This window comes from Simochromis diagramma, unplaced genomic scaffold (assembly GCF_900408965.1).
Source record: "Simochromis diagramma unplaced genomic scaffold, fSimDia1.1 OVJJ01000432.1, whole genome shotgun sequence".
NCBI classification, from domain to species: domain Eukaryota; kingdom Metazoa; phylum Chordata; class Actinopteri; order Cichliformes; family Cichlidae; genus Simochromis; species Simochromis diagramma.
The window spans coordinates 99,964-123,666 of record NW_024387260.1 but is presented as its reverse complement, the minus strand read 5'-3'; the positions used below and the strand labels follow the sequence as shown (position 1 = coordinate 123,666).

At 41.7% G+C, this 23,703-nt stretch overlaps 1 protein-coding gene across 2 annotated transcripts in view; it reads right to left on the bottom strand.

Annotated features, from left to right (window-relative positions):
* Positions 1–5,120: 5,120 nt before the first annotated feature.
* Positions 5,121–23,703, bottom strand: part of LOC120715324 (protein NLRC3-like) — a 37,340-nt gene continuing 18,757 nt past the window's right edge. Inside the window, exons 9-10 of one of the 2 annotated variants that reach the window (XM_040002242.1) lie at positions 6,492–6,538; positions 5,121–6,330 (exon numbers count right to left, since the gene is read on the bottom strand). In XM_040002242.1, coding sequence (XP_039858176.1) covers positions 5,798–6,330; positions 6,492–6,538 — 580 coding nt within the window. In that variant the 3' untranslated portion in view covers positions 5,121–5,797. Of the gene's footprint in view, positions 6,331–6,491; positions 6,539–11,549; positions 11,591–23,703 lie in introns of those variants that run through there. The other variant, XR_005691594.1, reaches the window with a different exon arrangement.

The following is a 23,703-nucleotide window of genomic DNA, read 5'->3' as shown; positions in this document are numbered from 1 at the left end:
ATTAATCATAAATTATTACATTTAAACCAAAATAATACAGCTAAATTTCTCCTGTTGGCTTTTAAGCTGCTCACCTGGATGCTAAATCAGTGCAGTCCTCCCTGAACATTAGATAACATAGATCAACACACACACACTTATTTTTGAGAGGCTGGCTTCACTAAACTCACAGAAACTGTTAAGAAGCTCCTCAAATGATGACTTTGGAGTTTTGTTTTACTGTCAGTGTATAAAAGCTAGAAAAGGAAGAAAACCAGAAGAAATGATCAAAGTGCTGCTGTGTGCAGGAAAAACTACAACATGTTAGTGATAAACACAAACAGGGTGTGAAACACACTCCCAGAGGAAACGCTGTGTGCAGGCTGGATCTGTCTGCCACTTCCTGTATCTCTGCCGCATGCTGCTCTTTGCCCTCTGTCACAGACTGGGACAGACACCAGTGAAACCAGTCACTGTGTTCATCAGCATGTGCTTGTAGCCAGCAGCCTGTAATGTGAAGCTGCTTGAGTCAGTTTTCTGCTTAGACCATGTAAACCTTGGTGTCTCCTACATGTACAGATGTTTCCTACAGACTGTGCTGCTCCAGCTGTCACACAGATGTTGAATCAGCAACATCTGCTGTCACATCCTCCCTTGTGCCACAGATAACAGGCTGCATACAAGAGGCTCACCTCTCCTACCTGCTGCTCCACTCCCCATCACTGTTTTGGCCACGCCTCCCATTGGTCAGCAGGTAAAGGTGAAGCCTGGGACATGGAAGCCTTTACAGCAGAGCTTCATGCGCCTGACAGCGTCCAGCAGCAGGCTGAGGAGAGAAAGGTGACAGAGTTCAAACACGCTGTTACACACAGTTTCTCAGCTCACTTTGATCTAAAAGAGGTTCTTTCCTGTTAAACCAGCTGAGAGTGAGCACATGTTCTCCCCCTGAGGTTCTCATAACAGAGGAAGAACTCAAAGCTGAGGAAGACGAGGATCTCCATCTACTCACAGTCAAACAAAATGACCATTAGAACTGAAACTTTAACATTTGTTGTCAGTTCTTGTGTCACTCAGCACATCTCAGCACATCTCAGCTGTTTCTCTGAGTTTCTGTTGCTTCTGAATGTCTTCCTGTGATTGGCTGTTCACAGAGACATGTCTGACTACATGAATCAGCTCCACATGTTCTCAGCAGCAACATGGAGGCAGCTGTGACAGGTTAAAGACAACATGTTTCTAAGTGCAATTAAAACAAGAAGCAAGTAAAGACACATCTATGATGGAAAGCAACAGAAGAGCAACGTGAGCCAAAGTTAGTGATGGAGGATGAACTGGTTCTGTCTCTGTTGGTGGGGTCATATACTGGCAGGAAGGAAGTTTCTCTGGGATTTCTCCCTCACGGCACCAGTGAACCCTCTGTTTCTGTCACTATTGTCTCTTTGAACTTTGATTATTTTGTGCCTGCTTTTACAGCATTTTCCTATTCATGGTGTTTTATAAGTAGCAGTGTGTGTGAGCTCTCAGGGCCACCATCCATCCTGTAGAGTATCTTGTTATGTGTAGTTTCACCACTGCAGTGATGACCACAGGGTGGCGCTGTGCTTTAAAGTCATCATAGGAAGCCTGAGCTGGGCCTGTTCCATATAACGATATATATTGGATGATGATATGAAAAATCTTTTGTTTCATGGTGTTATAAAATTATGTTACATGGTTGTGATGCTCACTGTAGTGTCTATATTAAAGTTGTCTCTTTCTCTTATATTTAATATAACCACACTACGGACGGTCGTTAGCAACAACGATGGTAAAACCATTGCGTGGCTCCGCCGTCTGCTTGTTTATTTTCCACTTGAACCTTTCACAATAAAGCTCAAGATCCTATTGAAACTTTTCAAAATAAAATGAATCACATGAAAGAGCATGCAGAGAGTTTACGGATGAAAAGCCAAAAAGAGCCGTCAGGGGCTAAAAAATGAATGTTGCAACAGGCTTTTCCCCGCAGCACGCCGTGTAATAAATACTCACAGATACTCACAAATGTATCATTTCATGCATTGGTCAAAACACTCGACGCCCAAATGGAAACACTTCAGGGAAGTTCAGGTTCATTCAAGTTCATTTGCCCGAGATTCAGAAAATTCACAGAAAATGTAAAATTGTTGTGATATATATGTTTATCAGGATGACAGGATATGAGATTATGGTCATAGCGCACAGCCCCAGTGATGTTAAACATAGGGGGTTCAAACCTGTTGCTGCTTCATCAGTGTGGACGTTTAAAGATGGATGTAACCATTTAATCTGCTGTAGAGTTTTATGGAAGTACGAGTGTTTGACTGCTTTTCTAAACATCATATAAAGTAAAACATTTACACACACATGAACCATGAACACTGTGACATCAGCACCTGCAGTAGTGCATGAATAAACAGATTGTACAACAACAATCACAGTGATGTGGTGTCTCCTCATTCAAATGTAATCCCAGCAGCAAAACTGAGCTGAACATATTCCCACTACATGTGAGGAACACCAGCTCCAAATGCTCTCCTGACCTCCTGTGGAGTTTGTGTGGATGACCTGGAGCAGGGTCCAGAGTCCAAGTGCAGGAGCTGGGTCAGCCACTGTGACAAAGGACCCCTCCTCCACTGTGGGAGTCATCCAGGGGCTCCAAGGAAGATCCACAGTGGGGCCAGGGCTGATACTGTAGTCACAGCAGGGACCTCCAGAGCATTCAGACACACAATCAGCTTATTTCAGGACACGTCACTGCAAATATCTGCTCACTTCTACATCTGTGTGTTGGGTTAGAATACAACACATACAAATAAATTTATGACTGTGTGACACAGATGTGTGCAACAGTAACAGGTAGTGCACTACATTTCCCTGCAGGCTTTGCATGCACAGAGCATCGATCCAGCAGTAGTTGGTGCTCACAGTGTTTATGTGAGCTGAACAGTGTCTGTGCTGTCAGTATGAACAAACTGCATCTATCAGTGTGTCTAACATCAGCATGGAAATAACATTTCTAATCACATAGAGGCAAAGACAGCAAGTTCCATCCAAATCTTCCCCTCACACAACGTTTCATGCTGTTCATGTAACAGGAGGTGAACATGCTGGGATTAAAGCTTCATCTCATTAATAACAAACCAAACAGGAGTTTCCACAGAGAAACACTGACAGCACATCATCACTGTTTACAGTTACAACACCATCACATAAAGTCTGTGACTCTGCCCTGCTCAGCTTCATCACCTCCTCTTCACTGTTTGAGGCAGCATTTAACTAGTATGGAGGAATCATTTTTGATCTTTTTAGCCTGTTAGCTGATTACTATGAAAACAGATGTATGTATGAATGAGATGTTACAACATGCAGCAGCCTGAACATTCAGCTGAATAAAGTGTGCAGGAGGAAGAGTCACAGTGTTATTCAGAGCTCTTAAACTTACAGAAAAATGTTAGGAAGTAACAAAGTAACCAAGCTGCATTTGTTTAAATACAACCCATCATGTTCAAACTATGTGAGCTCGACCCCTCTCTGCTCTAGCTCCACAGTTTCATTGATGGTAAAGCATGGTAAAGCTCTAAAGATCCAAACAGGAGAGGTAAAACCCCCCCAAAAACAAACCCTGAGCTTTAAAATGAATAGTGATGATTAAAACCGAGAGAGGCTGACAGCGATCACTAGGGGTGGGTTTGATTACCGATTAAAATCGATTCTAGCTTGGATAACATGATATTGATTCATTAAAATCCTGAATGGATTTTTTAATATAAATTTATTTTGCCCAAAACGCCAAAATCTCAGGTTAAACCTCACAAAATTTCAACAACCACCAAACAGTTAAAACAGTAAATGAGAGCAGGAACACGGACTCTGCACAAAGACGTAAACACAAAGCGTTTACGGATCACGCATCAAAATCAGGGAGATGTCGCTTTCACCCCCGACAGCACGGACATGGTCGGGGCTGAAAGCCGACAGCTCACTGATTCTGATGTTTCGGCACGTCCGTGCTTCGTGTTTACGCCCTGTTTGTGGTGATTCTGAAGCTGCAGGTTTTATCTCTCCAAACATTATTGACTGAACTGCGGTGTAATCTATATTGATGTACATGCATGCACCACTAGGTGGCAGTACTTACCCACAAACAAGAAATGTGTTGGCATGTGAACAGCCATGAGAAAAACTGTATTAAAGATTGTTATTGCTCCACGTTATCGCTTGAGCAGGAGTTTTATTCAAGAGCCCAAAACAACATGAACCAGCAGCAGAAGAAGATCCAAACTACGCTTCACATAAACATTATGGATTCACTCTGACTTTGCAGTGTACCCTTTCACAATAAGAGTCTGAACACATATTTTACCAATTTTACCTGAATTAACATGAAAACACAGTGTTTTTAAAATGGTGAAAGTCCCTCTTTTTACTCCTCCCCTCACCTGTGGATGGATGGTGCTGTTACTGTGGTAACAGCTGTGAGCTTGGATGTGTTTCAGTCCTGCCTGGTTATCACTGAAGGAATCTTTACTTTCACATTTATTACAGGTAATACCTCTGATTTTTCTGACTCGTGTATTATGAACTAAATGTATCCTGATCTACACAGAGATGGATGAGCAGAGGTCACATGATGAAAGAACAAACATGGAGTCTTTTATTTATTTTGATATTTATTGATGAATGCAAACAAACCCTGACACTGAACCATCGTCGAGCTTTCACAGAACAAACCTGATCCCATGACCTGCTGACGCAGACCCAAACAGTAAAAAGCTCCATGGCAACAACAACAAACAGCCTCACATATGTTAACAGAGGCTGTTAGAAGCACAGAGTCTTTACAGTCTTTCTCCTGTTTGGACACAGATCTCTGCACATCTTCATCACAGTTGCTCACAGACGTGCGGAGTGAGTGAATATCAAAGCTAAGTTTCCACCATGTTTGTAGTCTGTACTGGGATGCATGGAGCATCTCTCTATGAGCACTCAGTGCTTTAAACAGTGAGTCCCAGTTTAACCAGCAGCCTTCCCACCACACATCACACAGACATGGAAACTTCAAACCTCAGACTGAAGACACCATCAGAAATAAATAGATTGTGATGAAGATGAATAACTGGAACAGTTTGCTGTGGTTTCTTCCGTTCCTGTCAGAAATAAGAGTCTGGCAGCACTTTGCTCTCCTTCCACATGTTTAAGGAGGAAGTGAAGAAGAGTGAGTGAGTCGTCTTCCTCTGTGGGCCCAACATCAGGCAGCAGCCACGGATTTTTAAAAGCCCAGCACACTGGTTAGAACTACATTCAAAACTATTGAGCCAATATTTTCAGCTTCTATGGCTGAAACATTTTCATATGATGAGCTTCCAACAATGAGTGAAACAGTAAGAGGATGTGGAGAGTTTGGAAACATCCGATTAAGAAAGAGAAATCAAACATTTGGATTCATTTTAATGAGCTGAGACTTGTTGAAAATGCAGAGGAGCTGGTTGTGAACTGAGCTTCAGAGAAACACAACATACTACACAAGAAACACAACATATTGAGATTCACTGTGACGTTTTGAGTGGAAAAAGACAGAAAACAACATGTGGATCCTGGAATAATGGGAGCTTCCATCTTTAAAGGACTGAAGAGGAAGAAGTTTACAAGGAATCATTTAGAACCGTTTCAAACATCAACTGATTGAATCCATGAATCTGAAAACGTTTTTCTGAGTGAAAGAGACAGACATGTACAGACTGAACTATCTGTTCAACGGTCAGAGTGTTTCTCTAACAGGAGGACACTCTTTACACTAAACTCAGCACAGACTCACTGAGGAACCAGAATAGAACCAAAACCCAGGATAAAGAGTTTGAGTGAATGTGGTGTTGAAGGTGTGGAGGTGGATCAGAGTATCAGAGGAGACTCTGTAGAAGGACAGAGTGCCAGCAGGACAGTCCACATACACTGCTACTCTGTTAGAGACAGAGTAGGAGGAGGAGGAGGAGATGGGTGTTTGTCTGTTATTGTGAAGGACAGAACGAGGAGCACCACTATAGCACCACAGACTCCAGGACTGATCATTCCATCCAAACAAACAGTCATCACTGTCTCCTTTCCTTCTGATTCTTCTGTAACTCACTGATATATAAACTCTTCCTCTCCACTCGACCTCCCAGTAACAGCGACCAGTCAGACCATTTCTACACAGCAGCTGATGATAATAATCAAATCTGTCTAGATGATCAGGATATGACTGAACCTCCTCCACACATGTCACCTTCCTGTTGTTGTCAGACAGTTGGAGCTTTGTGTTCACTGTGTTTGTGTCGATTGTGAGTTGACAGGAATCTGATGGAGAGAACAAACACAATCCAGCTGCAGTTAGTGATCCATCATCTGTTCATTGATTGACACTTTGATGATGACTCCTGACATCAGAGATATGAATGATGAAGATGGTTGAATGTGCGCTGCTTTGTTTTCATGAATCACATTAAAAACACACTTACACTTCCTCAGACCTGGTCTCAACCATCGGACTCCAGCAGGCTCCACCCTGAAAGGAGGAGGGGGGTCAGACCAGCATAGTCAGCATGCACACATGGACATTTACATGGCTCTCATAAACATGAACATTCACAGTGTTCATCAAAGTGAAAGCCCGGGGGAATGGATTGTCTGTGGTGTCTGTTTTTTTGTTAACAACACTCTGTATCGTCCACCTGAAGGAGGAAATGTGAACAGTTTATCTCCATGATGTGAAAGGTCTGTAGAGATGTGTTTGTGCCTCATTCTGGACCTTTACAGGTCCTGGATGGAGGAAAGACAGCACAGATGAGCCTCTCCAAAGACCTTATTGTCTGGCCCCATCATGCTTCATGACTGAGGTCAACCAGACCGTGATTGATGGAAACAGGACAGACTGAATGATGGCCATTTCTCCAGACTGCACAGGGTTATATCTTTGGATTAGTTCTGACACATTCGTCAACACCATATCTCCAGTCATTGGAGAAAATATCAGAGCAGAAAAAAGTCACATTTTTACTGGAAAAAGGTTTCCGTTATTAACTAATGCAAATTTGATGTGAGTTAGCATTATCTGATAATTATAACGATGTAAGGAGTTAATGCCCAGTAGGTAGGCTGCCGTTACTAGCCAATGCTAATTTGACTTGAATTAGCATCATCTGTTATCGCTAACTCTTTTCCCTTGCGTTATAACGATGTGAAGAGTTTATGCTAAGTAGGACGCCATTAGTGGGTAATTCTAATTTTAGGTGAATAAGCATTAGCAGCTAATGCTCATATCATTTTCCTTTGCTTTGTACGAATGACAGCAGCTAATGATACGAAGTCTTCCGTTATTAACTAATGCTAATTTGATGTGAATTAGCATTATCCAATAATGCTAACTCTTTTTCCCTGCATTATAACGATGTGAGGACTTAATGCTAAGTAGGCTGCCATTAGCGGCTAATTCTAATTAGGGGTGAATAATACCAGCTAATGCTAATACCGTTTTCTCTTTCCTTATAACAATGTGAGCAGCTAATGCTAATTTGATGTAAATTAACATTACGCGCTAATGTTTACACTGTTTTCCCTTACTTTGTAACAACGTGAGCGGCTAAAGCTAAGTAGGCTGTTGTTAATAGCTAATTGTAATTAAATGTGAGTTGGGCGTAACACGACACCATTTTCCCTTGCATTATAAAAATGTGAGCACGTAATGCTAAGTAGGCCGCCATAAACAGTTATGTCTAATTTTAGGTATATAAGCATTAGCAACTAATGCTCATGTCGTTTTTCTTTCCCTTATAACGATGTGAACAACTAATACTAAGTAGGCTGTCATTATTAACTAATGCTAATTTAACGTGAATTAGCATTAGCCTATATGTAATGTAAACACTGTAACAATGTGAGCGGCTAATGCTAAGTAGGCTGTTGTTAATACCTAATGCTAATTTGATGTGAGTTAGCATTATTGGATAATGCTAGCACTGTTTTCTCTGACTTTTTAACAATGATAGCAGCTAATCATAATACTCTCTTCCCTTGGGTTACAACGATGTGAGGAGTTAATGCTAAGTAGGCTGCCATTAGCGGCTTATTCTAATTAGGGGTGAATAATTACTAGCAGCTAATGCTAATACCATTTTCTCTTTCCTTATAACAATGTGAGCAGCTAAAGTAATTTGAGGTAACTAAGCATTAGTAGCTAACGCTAATACCCTTTTCTCTTGTGTTATAATGATGTGAGAAGTTAATGGTAAATGGTAAATGGCCTGTATTTGTACAGCGCTTTACTAGTCCCTAAGGACCTCAAAGCGCTTTACACATTCAGTCAGCCACCCATTCACACACACATTCACACACTGGTGATGGCAAGCTACATTGTAGCCACAGCCGCCCTGGGGAGCACTGACAGAGGCGAGGCTACCGGGCACTGGCGCCGCCGGACACTGGCGCCACCGGACACTGGGACACTGGCGCCGCCGGACACTGGCGCCGCCGGGCCCTCTGACCACCACCAGTAGGCAACGGGTGAAGTGTCTTGCCCAAGGACACAACGACCGAGACTGTCGGAGCTGGGGCTCGAACCGGCAACCTTCCGATTACAAGACGAACTGCCAACTCTTGAGCCGCGATCGCCCGCGATCGCCCAAGTTAATGCTAAATAATGCTGCCATGAGTGACTCTTTTCCCTTGCGTTATAACGATGTGAAGAGTTTATGCTAAGTAGGACGCCATTAGTGGGTAATTCTAATTTTAGGTGAATAAGCATTAGCAGCTAATGCTCATATCATTTTCCTTTGCTTTGTACGAATGACAGCAGCTAATGATACGAAGTCTTCCGTTATTAACTAATGCTAATTTGATATGAATTAGCATTATCCAATAATGCTAACTCTTTTCCCCTGCATTATAACGATGTGAGGACTTAATGCTAAGTAGGCTGCCATTAGCGGCTAATTCTAATTAGGGGTGAATAATACCAGCTAATACTAATACCGTTTTCTCTTTCCTTATAACAATGTGAGCAGCTAATGCTAATTTGATGTAAATTAACATTACGCGCTAATGTTTACACTGTTTTCCCTTACTTTGTAACAACGTGAGCGGCTAAAGCTAAGTAGGCTGTTGTTAATAGCTAATTGTAATTAAATGTGAGTTGGGCGTAACACGACACCATTTTCCCTTGCATTATAAAAATGTGAGCACGTAATGCTAAGTAGGCCGCCATAAACAGTTATGTCTAATTTTAGGTATATAAGCATTAGCAACTAATGCTCATGTCGTTTTTCTTTCCCTTATAACGATGTGAACAACTAATACTAAGTAGGCTGTCATTATTAACTAATGCTAATTTAACGTGAATTAGCATTAGCCTATATGTAATGTAAACACTGTAACAATGTGAGCGGCTAATGCTAAGTAGGCTGTTGTTAATACCTAATGCTAATTTGATGTGAGTTAGCATTATTGGATAATGCTAGCACTGTTTTCTCTGACTTTTTAACAATGATAGCAGCTAATCATAATACTCTCTTCCCTTGGGTTACAACGATGTGAGGAGTTAATGCTAAGTAGGCTGCCATTAGCGGCTTATTCTAATTAGGGGTGAATAATTACTAGCAGCTAATGCTAATACCATTTTCTCTTTCCTTATAACAATGTGAGCAGCTAAAGTAATTTGAGGTAACTAAGCATTAGTAGCTAACGCTAATACCCTTTTCTCTTGTGTTATAATGATGTGAGAAGTTAATGGTAAATGGTAAATGGCCTGTATTTGTACAGCGCTTTACTAGTCCCTAAGGACCTCAAAGCACTTTACACATTCAGTCAGCCACCCATTCACACACACATTCACACACTGGTGATGGCAAGCTACATTGTAGCCACAGCCGCCCTGGGGAGCACTGACAGAGGCGAGGCTACCGGGCACTGGCGCCGCCGGACACTGGCGCCGCCGGACACTGGGACACTGGCGCCGCCGGACACTGGGACACTGGCGCCGCCGGACACTGGGACACTGGCGCCGCCGGACACTGGCGCCGCCGGGCCCTCTGACCACCACCAGTAGGCAACGGGTGAAGTGTCTTGCCCAAGGACACAACGACCGAGACTGTCGGAGCTGGGGCTCGAACCGGCAACCTTCCGATTACAAGACGAACTGCCAACTCTTGAGCCGCGATCGCCAGCGATCGCCCAAGTTAATGCTAAATAATGCTGCCATGAGTGACTTTTTTCCCTTGCGTTATAACGATGTGAAGAGTTTATGCTAAGTAGGCTGCAATTAGCAGCTAATGCTAATACTGTTTTCCCTCCCTTTCTACAACTTGAGCAGCTAATGCTAAGTAGGCCACTTTGCTCTGCTAGGGATTTGTGTGACCATGATGGAAACTTTGATAAGCTAATGCTGCTAAGCTAATGCTGTTTATGGGCCCTGTTAAAATCAATATTTCAATCTCATTCTGTTGTTTGAGAACAATAACAGAAAAATGTGCACTGGAGAATAAATTTATTACCGGACACTGGGACACTGGCGCCGCCGGGCCCTCTGGCCAACACTAGTAGGCGGTAGGGTAAAGTGCCTTGCCCAAGGACACAACGACCAGGACAGAAAGCCCGGGGATCGAACTGGCGACCTTCCGGTTACAGATACGCTTCCCAACCCCCTGAGCCACATGTTTACACAAGCCCCGCTTGTTTAGAGACTTATTCATCATGAAGAAAACAAGACAGTCAGTGATTGATTGATTTACTTGCAAGGGAGGCCTCGGCCGGTGTCTCAGAAAGCACTCTGAATCCTATCGCAGACTGACCCCAAATCCGGCCTCCGCTCGCTGCCTTTTATTGGGAGAAACAGTTCACACAATACACATCACAGCAAAAGCACCTCCCACCGTAAAACCCCAATGGTTCTAAGACAAGGAACTCTATGTGTGTATGTGTAAACATCTGTATGCATGTGCAAAAACGTGTGTGTGTATGCATGTGAGAATGTGTATGTATGTGTGTGTGTGTTTGAGTGAGTGTGTGACAATGTGTGTTTCTCTGTGTGCATGACTTCCAACTGTTTCTAACAGCATCCTTAGTCATAAAATGGTAATCTCCCCCACACTCAATATATGGTCCAATTCCTGTATTGGTTCACCATGCACAACACAGTGAAGCCATAAAAGGGCAGGAAGCTTACCACACAAGAATCAGTTCTTTCAGATAGGATGTATCTGCAATAAAACCTCCCCCAGCACAGAGTGGCTGGAGAGGTGGTCAGAGACAAAGGAATGTCTTGATCCTACAGATTGAACTCAGATCTTACAAATTTAAGAAACACAATGACACATTCAACAATTAGACTTAACACTGACTGTCACTGTGGACATACAGCATGGGAAACATACACATGGCAGACACTTTATTAGATACACAGTGGCCACTATCTCAGGTACACCTGTGACCTAGTCTATCTAGATGGATAGACTCATATCCTGGATGATTGTAGCTCAGGTCCAGCTCTCTCAGATGGGAGGGGTTGGAGCTCAGAGCTGAGGCCAGAGAAGTACAACCTTCCTCTGTGATCAGACAGCCTGACAGACTGCAGACACACAAAACAACAATCCATCTGTCAACAATCATTTTCTCTTTGTCACAATAACATCTATCCATTTACATCCATTCAATGTAACTTTATTTAGGAGTGACAATTCCCAACAGACAACAACAGTCATCTCAAGCTGTTTAACAGTGTAATGTAACAGCCTCCAATATTAGAGAGAAAGCCCCAACCATCAGACAATCCACTGTGAGCAGCACTTGGTAAGTCAGAGATGATGAGTATCATCACAGTGATGATCATTTCTCTGTTAACCCAGGCTTTCTGCTTCAGGATCTGTGCATGCTCACAGAACAAGGAGACCTTTAAACATCCTTTCACTAAATGGATGGACTGAGCACGCCCTACAGATGAACTGGTGCTAGAGATCATAAAGACCATCAAACAGTCAAATTCAACACTTTAGATGGAAATATGAGATCCATGCTGCAGACAATCATGAACCTGCTGAATTCATGAACATCAAGAATGCAGCGAGTGGTAAAATAAAGATTTGACCTCAGTGTGCTCAGTGTTCCTGTCTATTCCTAACATGATAGCTGCACTTTAGAGCTCTAAAACTGGAACTGACACATATTTAAACACTAAATGTTACTCAGTACATTCAGTTCTGACACTCGCCCACAGTCCAACAAAGGAAACATGGAGATCACATCAGTTTGTCACCAAAGACAAATTATTAGGGCAAGTTAACCTGCTATTATCATATTAACTCATTAATTGATTAACACCAACAATTATCAATTCAATTCAATTTTATTTATATAGCACCAAATCACAACAGCAGTCGCCTCAAGGCGCTTTATATTGTACAGTAGATCGTACAGTAATAGATACAGAGAAAAACCCAACAATCATATGACCCCCTATGAGCAAGCACTTTGTCGACAGTGGGAAGGAAAAACTCCCTTTTAACAGGAAGAAACCTCCAGCAGAACCAGGCTCAGGGAGGGGCGGGGCCATCTGGTGCGACCGGTTGGGGTGAGAGAAGGAAAACAGGATGAAAGACATGCTGTGGAAGAGAGACAGAGATTAATAACAAGTATGATTCAATGCTGAGAGGTCTTTTAACACATAGTGAGTGAGAAAGGTGACTGGAAAGGAAAAACTCAAACTGGAAGGTGGTTCCACAGAAGAGGGGCCTGAAAACTGAAGGCTCTGCCTCCCATTCTACTTTTAAATACTCTAGGAACAACAAGTAGGCCTGCAGAGCGAGAGCAAAGTGCTCTAATAGGGTGATATGGTACTACAAGGTCATTAAGATAAGATGGGGCCTGATTATTTAAGACCTTGTATGTGAGGAGCAGGATTTTGAATTCAATTCTGGATTTAACAGGAAGCCAATGAAGTGAAGCCAAAACAGGAGAAATCTGCTCTCTCTTTCTAGTCCCTGTCAGGAATCTTGCTGCAGCATTTTGGATTAGCTGAAGGCTTTTCAGTGAGTTTTTAGGACATCCTGATAATAATGAATTACAGTAGTCCAGCCTGGAAGTAATAAATGCATGAACTAGTTTTTCAGCATCACTCTGAGACAGGATATTTCCAATTTTAGTGATGTTGCACAAATGGAAGAAAGCAGTCTTACATATTTGTTTAATATGAGCGTTGAAGGACATATCCCGGTCAAAAATGACTCCAAGGTTCCTCACAGTGTTACTGGAGGCCAAGGTAATGCCATCCAGAGTAAGAATCTGCTTATTTCTAAGATTTTCAGGGCTGAGTACAATAACCTCAGTTTTATCTGAATTAAGAAGCAGAAAGTTAGCGGCCATCCAGGTCTTTATGTCTTTAAGACATTCCTGTAGTTTAACTAATTGGTGTGTGTTATCTGGCTTCATGGAAAGATAGGGTTGGGTGTCATCAGCATAGCAGTGAAAATGTATCATCATCATCATCATCGTTTATTTGTGTAGCACTTTAAGAACACACCAGGCAGACCAAAGTGCTGAACAACTCAGATCAAAACAAAAACCAAATTAAAATAATAAAATGAAATGTATACTATGTCTTCTAATGATACTGCTTAAGGGAAGCATGTATAATGTAAATAGAATTCGTCCTAGCACTGAACCTTGCGGAACACCATAATTAACCTTAGTGGGTGAAGAGTATGGAACGCCAGGACTGCCATAATGAATTAATTAAATACACCATTAAATAATTAATTAAATGTGGCAATAATTAATTAAAATTGGAATTAATTAATTAAATAAATAGTTATGACACATGTAATTAATTAATTATTGACAAATTTAATTAATTATTTATGTATTTCACATTTTAATTAATTATTGACACATTTAATTAATTAATTATTGACAAATTTAATTAATTATTTATGTATTTCACATTTTAATTAATTATTGACACATTTAATTAATTATTGACACATTTAATTAATTATTTAATGATATATTTATTTATTTCATTTTGGCAGTCCTGACGCCTGGCTCTCATCATGAAATAATTTTATCTGTCAGCCTCACCCATCAAACTCAGGGGGCGGGGTTAACGCTGATCGAGTCAAAACCATTGCTTTGGCCTGGTGGCCATTGTTTCTAGCACACAACAACCTGCATGTGGAAGCTAACAGAACTGAACTTTGAAAAACCCTGTTTGTGTGTCACCAAATACCGTTTTAATATTTTTTAGCCGAGAATGTAGTGGTTTAATCTTCATGTGTCTGGTCGGTTTGTCAAGATACAGCCTCTTTGCAAAGGTGCTTCGATGATTTCGGAGATGTCTGCCCAGTCTCACGGCAAAGCGTGGGATAGACCCGCTCGCCTCGCATGCAATCCCACCGACAAAGCGCAGGCCCCGGTACACAGCTGTAGTAACCCCCGCTGACTTCTTTTACTGAGGTTATATTTATCGGTGTTTTATTTCCTGATGTTCTTATGTGTCCTACGTGTTTCTGTCGCCAATTCTGAATTATAACTAACATTAAAAACATGTTTAAGGAGGCGAGAGAGCAAATAAATCTGTTTAACATCTGATCTTTGGGTTTTTGTTCAGTAATCAGCGTGACCTGTGTATAAACGCATAAAAGAGATAACGTTGGTGTTTCCGTCATGTAGTAACTGCTGGCTTTAACTGTACAAAGGTTGTTCGACACTATGAAACACATACAGACTTCATGATGTTCGGCTAATATTTTTATTGTGAATATTAATCATGCTGACCTCGCTGTACACCACGCAGCGAGGTCAGCATATCCACGATATCCTCAGCTCCATGAGTTAACACAAAGTTTCCCAGCTGACTATCTAACTGCCAACTATTCCAGAGACGTGAAAATATACAGCATAAAGAAAAGTGTAAGAGACCCAGCAGCAGATTAGAATAACAGTTATACATTTAATAAATCACCAAATGAATCCAAGAAACGAGCAAACCTGTTCCGACAATTTGAGTTTGTATTCCCTCAGCTGCAGACTCGCTGCTGTTTAAATGTTTGAAAAGGAAGATTAGATATAAAGCAAACGTCAAACATAGACTCAGTCTGCCTTCACATTTGATATGAGGCCAGCACGTATAGTGGCTGTGTCCTGTTTTAAGATCATACATGTAAAATTATTGTCTGACCTCCGTCGATCCAGCCGCTCAGAGTCCGTGGTTACCATGGTTACTGCATAAGCAGCTATAATGTTAACAGCAGGCACTGAGGAAACCGGCAGCATGGGTGTTTATGTTTTTCATTGCAAAAGAACCGTCTGAATGGTTAACTGAAGTTAACTTGGATAAATTATAGTTAAGGAGTATCACAGATAACGCCTACGTGAGCTGTGCGACTGTTCACCACTACACTGAAATCAGCAGGCTATTACTGAAATACACGTGCTATATCATAAACTATGATATAAACAGGGAGGTCCTATTAACATGTTTAGTTTTAAAGGACACCTTCCTGCCTTTAGTCTCCTTCATGAGCAGTATTAGTTTTCTTCTAACATCCAGAAGTCTGCACGATGTGTTTCATAGTTTGTAACAAGCCTTTGACAGGTAAACATAACATGACCGAAAAAGCAAAAAGAGAGAGAGAGAGAGAGAGAGAGAGAGTGTTGACATAAGAAGAGAAAATGCTCTCAATTATGGAGACAGGCAAATGGTTCATTTATGTTTGATGTGTGTTTATTCCTCCCTAAATATCGTCGGTTAAGTTTGCCATGCACGTCAGATTTTCCTGCGCATTTTTATACCTCTGCCAACAGAGAGAGAAAAAAAATCACATTCTAACAGACAGCTGGTGCTTAGAATACAGTTGAATAACTATTAAAAAACAGATGATATTTAGATGATAGTTCAGTCTAACACATGTGCCAGTCAACCATTAAACGTCTGTGAAACTATGCAGTTATGAAACGTAACTTTAACCTCAGCCAAACCGATTTGCTCAGTTGTAAATAAAACAGCGAAGTAAACGTGACCCGACAGACAGAACCTGAGTGAATGAAGTCCAGCGTTTAACCACTGAGAGCTAAAACTCAGCTGAGGTTTCAAAGCCGTGTGCCGGTGATTGGACATCAGCCGCTGATGAAGCTGGTTCGCTTATAAAGTGCTCTGTAAGGAAACAAGCTCCAGCAGCTCTGCGCTCGGGGAAAACACTATATTTCCTTATCTTGTGCAGAAAAATGCACTGACATTGCTTTATATCGAGTACCGGCTGCCCAGTTAAACTGTGACTATCACCAGGAAACGTAGGCGTGTTTCTTGAATTAGCAGCAGGTGTTAAACAGCTGACAGATGAGGAGGAGGATGCATGCAGGTAAACTGAGGGTCTGTTGAGCTGATCGCTGGTTTCGTGAGAAAAATGTCAGCTCGTTCTTTATGTTACAGAAGCACAGAGACACAAGACCAGGCGGAAAGAGACGATCGTTCGGTGAAAATGAGAATCTGCGAATGCAACATGTGGAACACGGAGAGTGGAATATGTAAACAAACCGGTTAACGTAACCCCCTCGGTGCACTCTGCATGCTAATTGTTAGCAGAGCTAGTGAAATCTCTGAAAACATCTGAGCACTTTTGCAAACATGTTCTATGTTGACAACCTGACCAGACATACGTCGCGACATTCGCGGCTAAAACAAAAGTGTAGTTGGTGACAGAAAAACGGGGTATTTTAAAACTACACCACCACCATTGCTGCCTGTGATTTGATCTGCATTCTGGGATACCTGGCTGCCCCAAGTCTACACAAGCAATCGATTATCTAGGATCGACCTGTTTTGACTTACTTTGCACGGCAACCAATCAAATGTTAGAGAAGCTGCATGGGCAGCGTTAACCCCGCCCCCTGAGTTTGATGGGTGAGGCTGACAGATAAAATTATTTCATGATGAGAGCCAGGCGCCAGGACTGCCAAAATGAAATAAATAAATATATCATTAAATAATTAAATGTGTCAATAATTAATTAATTAAATGTGTCAATAATTAATTAAATGTGTCAATAATTAATTAAATGTGTCAATAATTAATTAATTACATGTGTCATAACTATTTATTTAATTAATTAATTCCAATTTTAATTAATTATTGACACATTTAATTAATTATTTAATGGTGTATTTAATTAATTCATTATGGCAGTCCTGGCGTTCCATAGAAGAGGACTCTCCATTTACATGCACAAATTGGAGTCTATTAGATAGATAGATATAAACCACTGCAGCGCAGTACCTGTAATACCTACAGCATGTTCTAATTGCTCTAAAAGGATATTATGGTCGACAGTATCGAACGCTGCTCTGAGGTCTAGAAGGACAAGCACAGAGATGAGTCCACTGTCACAGGCCATAAGAAGATCATTTGTAACCTTCACTAAAGCTTTTTCTGTGCTGTGATGACCTCTGAAACCTGACTGAAACTCTTCAAATAAACCATTTCTCTGCAGATGATCTGTTAGCTGTTTGACAACTACTCTTTCAAGTATTTTTGATATGAAAGGAAGGTTGGAGATTGGCCTATAATTAGCTAAGACTGCTGGGTCTAGAGATGCTTTTTGAGTAAAGGTTTAACTACAGCCAGCTTGAAGGCCTGTGGTACATAGCCAATTATTAGAGATAGGTTGATCATATTTAAGATCGAAGAATTAATTAATGGCAGGACTTCTTTGAGCAGTTTTGTAGGAATGGGGTCTAAAAGACACGTTGATGGTTTGGAGGACGTAATTATTGAAGTTAACTCAGAAAGATCAATTGGAGAAAAAGAGTCCAACTTAACATCAATGGTACTAAAAGTAGCTGTATGTGTTGCTCTGTGTTGGTACAGGGCATTGAGGATGATAACAGTGGGTGGATTATATTCTTAAACTTAGTTACAGCACTTTCAGAAAGACATCTACTGTGATAAAGTCTACTCTCCACTGCTGTGTAATCAATTATTGTAAATGTAAATGTTATCAGGAAATGATCAGACAGGAGAGGGTTTTCAGGAAACACTGTTAAATGTTCAGTTTCTATGCCATATGTTAAAACAAGATCTAGAGTGTGATTAAAGTGGTGGGTGGGTTCTTTTACATTTTGAGAGAAGCCAATTGAGTCTAATAACAGATTAAATGCCATGTTGAGGCTGTCAGTTTTAGCATCTACATGGATGTTAAAATCACCTACAATAATTATTTTATCTGAGCTGAGAACTAAATTAGATATAAAGTCTGAGAAATCAGACAGAAACTCAATGTAAGGCCCAGGTGGACGATAGATGATAACAAGTAAGACTGAGTTTTACAGCTGGGGTGGACAAGGTTAGGCATCAGGCTTTCAAAGAAAAATTGCTGCCACACCGCCCCCTCGACCTGTGGTTCGAGATTTCTGGTAGTTAGAATGACTCGGGGGTGTTGATTCATTTAAACTAACATAATCATCCTGCTGCAACCAGGTTTCTGTAAGGCAGAGTAAATCGATTTGCTGATCAATTATTAAGTCATGTACTAACAGAGACTTGGAGGAGAGAGACCTAATATTTAATAATCCACATTTCACTGTTTTACTCTTTGGTTCAGATGTGGATACCGTGTTGTTCACTCTTTGTGATTTTTTATGTTTACGTTGTTTATTGCTGGTTTTTAGTTTGTTTCTTGTCTGTTTGGGTTAGGGTAGGGTTAGAGACACAGTCTCTATGGAGAAGAGTTTCTTCTTTTTATTTGTGGGAGGGGGGGGGGTTGTAGCAGGAGGAGAGAAGCTGCAGAGAGGTGTGTAAAACTGCAACTCTGCTTCCTGGTCCCAACTCTGGATAGTCATATTTTGGGGGTTTAATAAATTTGTCCATATTTCTAAAAATAAGAGCTGCTCCGTCCAAAGTGGGATGGATGCTGTCTCTCCTAACAAGACCAGGTTTCCTCCAGAAGGTTTGCCAATTATCCATGAAGCCCACATTGTTTCTGGGACACCACTCAGACAGCCAGCAATTTAAGGAGAACATGCGGCTAAACATGTCACTCCTGGTCTGATTGGAGAGGGGACCAAAGAAAACTACAGAGTCTGACATTGTTTTGGCAAAGTTGCACACCGATTCAATATTGATTTTAGTGACCTCCAATTGGCGTAACCGGGTGTCATTACTGCAGACGTGAATTATGATCTTACTGTATTTACGTTTACCCTTAGGCAGCAGTTTTAAATTTCGTTCAATGTCGCCTGCTCTGGCCCCTGGAAGACAATTGACTATGGTTGCCAGATTCTCTAGCTTCACATGTCTGAGAACAGAATCACCAATTACCAGAGTTTGACCCCCGGCGGGTGTGTCGCCGAGTGGGGAAAGACAGTTAGACACATGAACAGGTTGGTGGTGTACCTGGGGCTTCTGTTTAAGACTATGCTTCCTCCTCACCGTCACCCAGCCGCCCTCTTTCCCCAGCTGCTTGGGGTCTGCCGAGGATCAGCTAGCGGGGCCTACGCTGTCTTCGGCTGCACCATCTACAGGGGCCTGGCTAGCTACGGGTAAATGAAGCCGAGTCTCCAATTCAGTAATCCTGGCCTCCAGAGCTGCACATATGCTACATTTGTTACAAGTATCATTACTGCTAAAGGTGGCCGAAAAGTAACTAAACATCTGACACAATGAGCAGGAAAGTGCAGGAGGGACAGGTGAAGTAGCCATGATGCTGGCGAGTCGGCTACAAGCTAAGCTAAGCTAGCGCAACAGTATAGACACAGTGAGTGAATACTTTGGTTATAAATTACGTAGTGAGTACACAAAAAGTGTGCTTCGGATGAAGCACGTGCAGATTATACTATGAAAAAAGAATGTATCTAACCGTTTTTAGTTAAATTGCTAAGCAGATAAGCTACTCAAAATCACCACTGTGTTTGAGCAGGAAGTGATACTTTACTAGTGATGCGCGAATCATGAACGAATCGTTCAATACTCGAGAATCACTTTGCTGACTCATGAATCATGATTCACAAGCCCAACTGACTCACTGACTCATCCCTGTTGCTGTTAGCAGCAATGTATCTAGCTTATAATTAAAATTGTGGAGAAAAACACAACATCCAGTATCTTAACAAGCCATAGTAGAGCCAGTGTTGCCAACTCCTCAGCAAGGAAAATCGCTATTGGTTGTCCTAAAAGTCGCTAGAAGTCGCTAAATGACGTCATCACCTAATTTGTATAATTGGTCATGCTAATGTAATTATAACCTAGGTTGTTGGAGAGAGAAATAACATCGTGGAAGAGACAAAGTGAGTAAAATACGTCCTCAATGCTTTTAGAATTTATTTAGAACTACAAATTAAATTTGTTTTAGCAATTATTGTTTTTTTAATGTCACAATTGCAACCCTTTATCCAGGCTTAGACCGGCAAAAGTGACACGAAATAGGCACTCTGGTGGAGTTACTTTGTGTGTGTGTGTGTGTGTTTATAAGTAGTTTTAACCCTTGTGATCTGCAAAACAGCATAACAGTAAAAGAAGAACTGACTGCGTTACAGTCAGTGCGGGAACAGCGGCTTCGCTCATGCGCGATTTTTTTGCAGTTTGGATGCACAGGTGTGAGCATCTGCAGCGGGGGGAGGACTATCCTCCGCCTGTGAGCAGCTGTTGGTCTCTCTGGAGACTACTGGCCGTGGCTGGGTAACCATGGTTACCTGGGAGTTACAGTACACGATATTAATGAAGAGTGGGAGCTGTGTTCTATAGCAAGCAATTTGTTATGAGGTAATGAGCTGATCTTAGTTTAACCGGAAGCCCATCACAATAATTGCAAAGCCTTTATTTTGTCCAACTACCATCAGTTCGTCTGTACTGATGGTAACTTCAAGTCACACTAATGCTGTTTAGTTTGTATAGTGTAAGTAGTAGAAGTATACTACAGTACTCTAATCACTGATAGGATAGATTTATGTAGATATACACCTTTGTGTTTAACATTACTGCATTATAGCACTGTGACCTTTGTCCTTATATATGGTTATGTTAGCTATACTGACGTATGCATATAACTGGATATGTAACTTATCTATTCTTCTTATTTGTCATGTATTTGTATTGTGTACTTCCTTTTTGTAAGAAACCACACATGTGATCACAGTCAGTGAAAGAATAAAGTGCCTCAAACCAAACCTTAAGCTCCTTATTCCACATGCTGGGATAATTTGGTCTTCAGTGGTGTTCTGGCTGACACACCGGAGTGACCGGAATGCTAAAGAGTGAATCAGACACACCAGTGTCATCCCTGATATCTCCACTACATTAATCGTCCTTCAGCTTGTGGCTGCAGTTAGCTGGTTTGCTAGTTATCCAGTTTGCTAGTTAGCTGGTCTGCTCATTAGCCAGTGTGCTAGTTAGCCAGTATGCTAGTTAGCAAGTTCGCTAGTCAGCTGGTGTGCTAGTTAGCCAGTTTGCTAGTCAGCTGGTGTGCTAATGTTACAATCCCTGGCTAGTCTAGGGGGTTTGAAGGGACGAACATAAAGGTAAATAGTGAAGGAGGAGCCAAGATGGTAATTTTAAAAGGTTTATTTCATGCCAGAGTTGAAATTCTGGTTCAGACTGAGGGTTAACTTCAGGGAGAGCCAAGGCCAACATACCGTATTTTCACAACCATAAGGCGCACTTAAAAGTCTTAGATTTTCTTCAAAAAGTACGGCGCGCCCGATAGTGCAGTGCGCCCTGTGTGTTGTAATGAGGACGTAGTAGAGAACACAATGAGAACGCTAAAGGGAGAAGCATTTCGACGGTCACCATTCGGCTAAAAGCAGTTTCACTTTCACTTTTTATGAAACGGTGCCATTTTTCCATCCGGACCAGGACTACGGTAGCGCAGCAACTTCCAGCGGATTATAAGGAAAAGCTGGCCATCTTCCGCTCCTACTGCAGCAAACACATCGGCGACAAACACATCCAGCGATGGATGACCGATGGAGACCACAGTTTCACCAAGAGTGGAAGGCAGCGCCGGGCGAGTTACGCCACAATTTGCCAATGGATTGTAGATGCTTGGGCTAACATGTCTGCTGGCACTGTTGTTCGAGCTTTCGCAAAAGCCGGCATCATTTCCGAGGAGCCGCACGGCACGGAAAGTGACTCTGACAGTGAAGAAAGTGAACCTGGCATGTTTGATGGAGATTTAGCGCAGCTGTTCAATTCAGACACAGAGGATGAGGACTTCGATGGGTTTGATTGATGATAAAAATGTGAGTACCAAACTTTGTTTTGCTCCTGCTTTATTTTTAAATACGCACACTTGTATGCTTGTGTGTTGTTGATGATGACGATTACTGGTAATAAAAATGTGAGTAAGGTACCGAACTCAGGTTTGCTCCCGCTTTATTTTTAAATACGTATACGGTACTTGTATGCGCCCTATGATCCAGTGCGCCTTATGTGTGTGTTAAATACAGTAATGGCACACATAACTGAGACTGCGCCTTTTAGCGCAGTGCGTGTTATGGTCGTGAAAATACGGTAATAAACAAAACATCCCTGATATGAAAATAAAAGAAACTTACCTAACTCCAAAGTAAACAAAATATACAACATATAGCCATAACCTACCTAACAGCACATAAACAGGAGAAAACAGGGTGTCAAAACATAAGCCAGCTCTCCCCTACAGGCAGTCTGAACATGAAAACACAAAAATGCACATACAAGTCAAAGGCATGCAAGGCTGCACAGGTATGACAATGAAAATGGCCAAAGGGCCCAGAAACATAGCTCCACAGGCCTTAAGTAGTGCTCTGCTGATTAACAATTAGCTGGAATCTGAGCAGTATCCAATCAGAACAGAGGTGGTGGAGCCTAGACAAAACAAAGAGTTAGTAGGAAAAAGAAACATCCACCTGGGGGATGTAACAGCTAGTTAACTGCTGTGCTAGTTAGCTGGGCTGCTAGTTAGTGGTATGCTAGTTAGCTGGTGTGCTAGTTAGCCGGTTTGCTAGTTGGCCGGTCTGCTAGTTAGCTGGTGTGCTAGTTAGCTGGGAGCTAACTCACTAGAACATTTGATGGCAGCTTTCAATTGAAATTTGAGTATTTTCATTTATCCAGGGATAGAAATTTGAAGAATGGACAACACTTTGCTTCAGAGGTGCCACTGTATCTAAATAAAATGGAGAAAGTGTTGTCTCCAGGAATTTAGCTGATTTAGAGTGGCCAGGTACGGTGGGTGTGTTCCAGTTAAAGAACACGGAGGCAGACTTCCAAGTTCAGGTGATTTATTCGGTCTGTTGTGATGATACTTGTGTAATCGTGGATCTATGTTTGGGTGCATTGAAGGTTTGACGCATGCTATACTGATGGTTCACTTTATGAAAACTGTACTCAACACTCACAGGTACCAACACCTCAACAATCACTGCACACAAGGTTACAACTAGCATCAATTAGCTTAGTAGCGCATTAGCGTAAGATAGCATTAGCATCCTCACAAGTGAACAAACATAATCAATAACATTTGACCTACACAACATCATACAATCAGAACGCACCTTCTGGCATTCACACACGGCAATAAACAAAGGAAACACAGGTTGGCGGTGAGAGGAGAAAAAATACTGAGAGTGTTGCCAACTGCTCAGTAAGGAAAATTGCTATTGGCTGTCCTAAAAGTCGCTAGAAGTTGCTAAATGACGTATCGCCTAAGTTGCATAATTGGT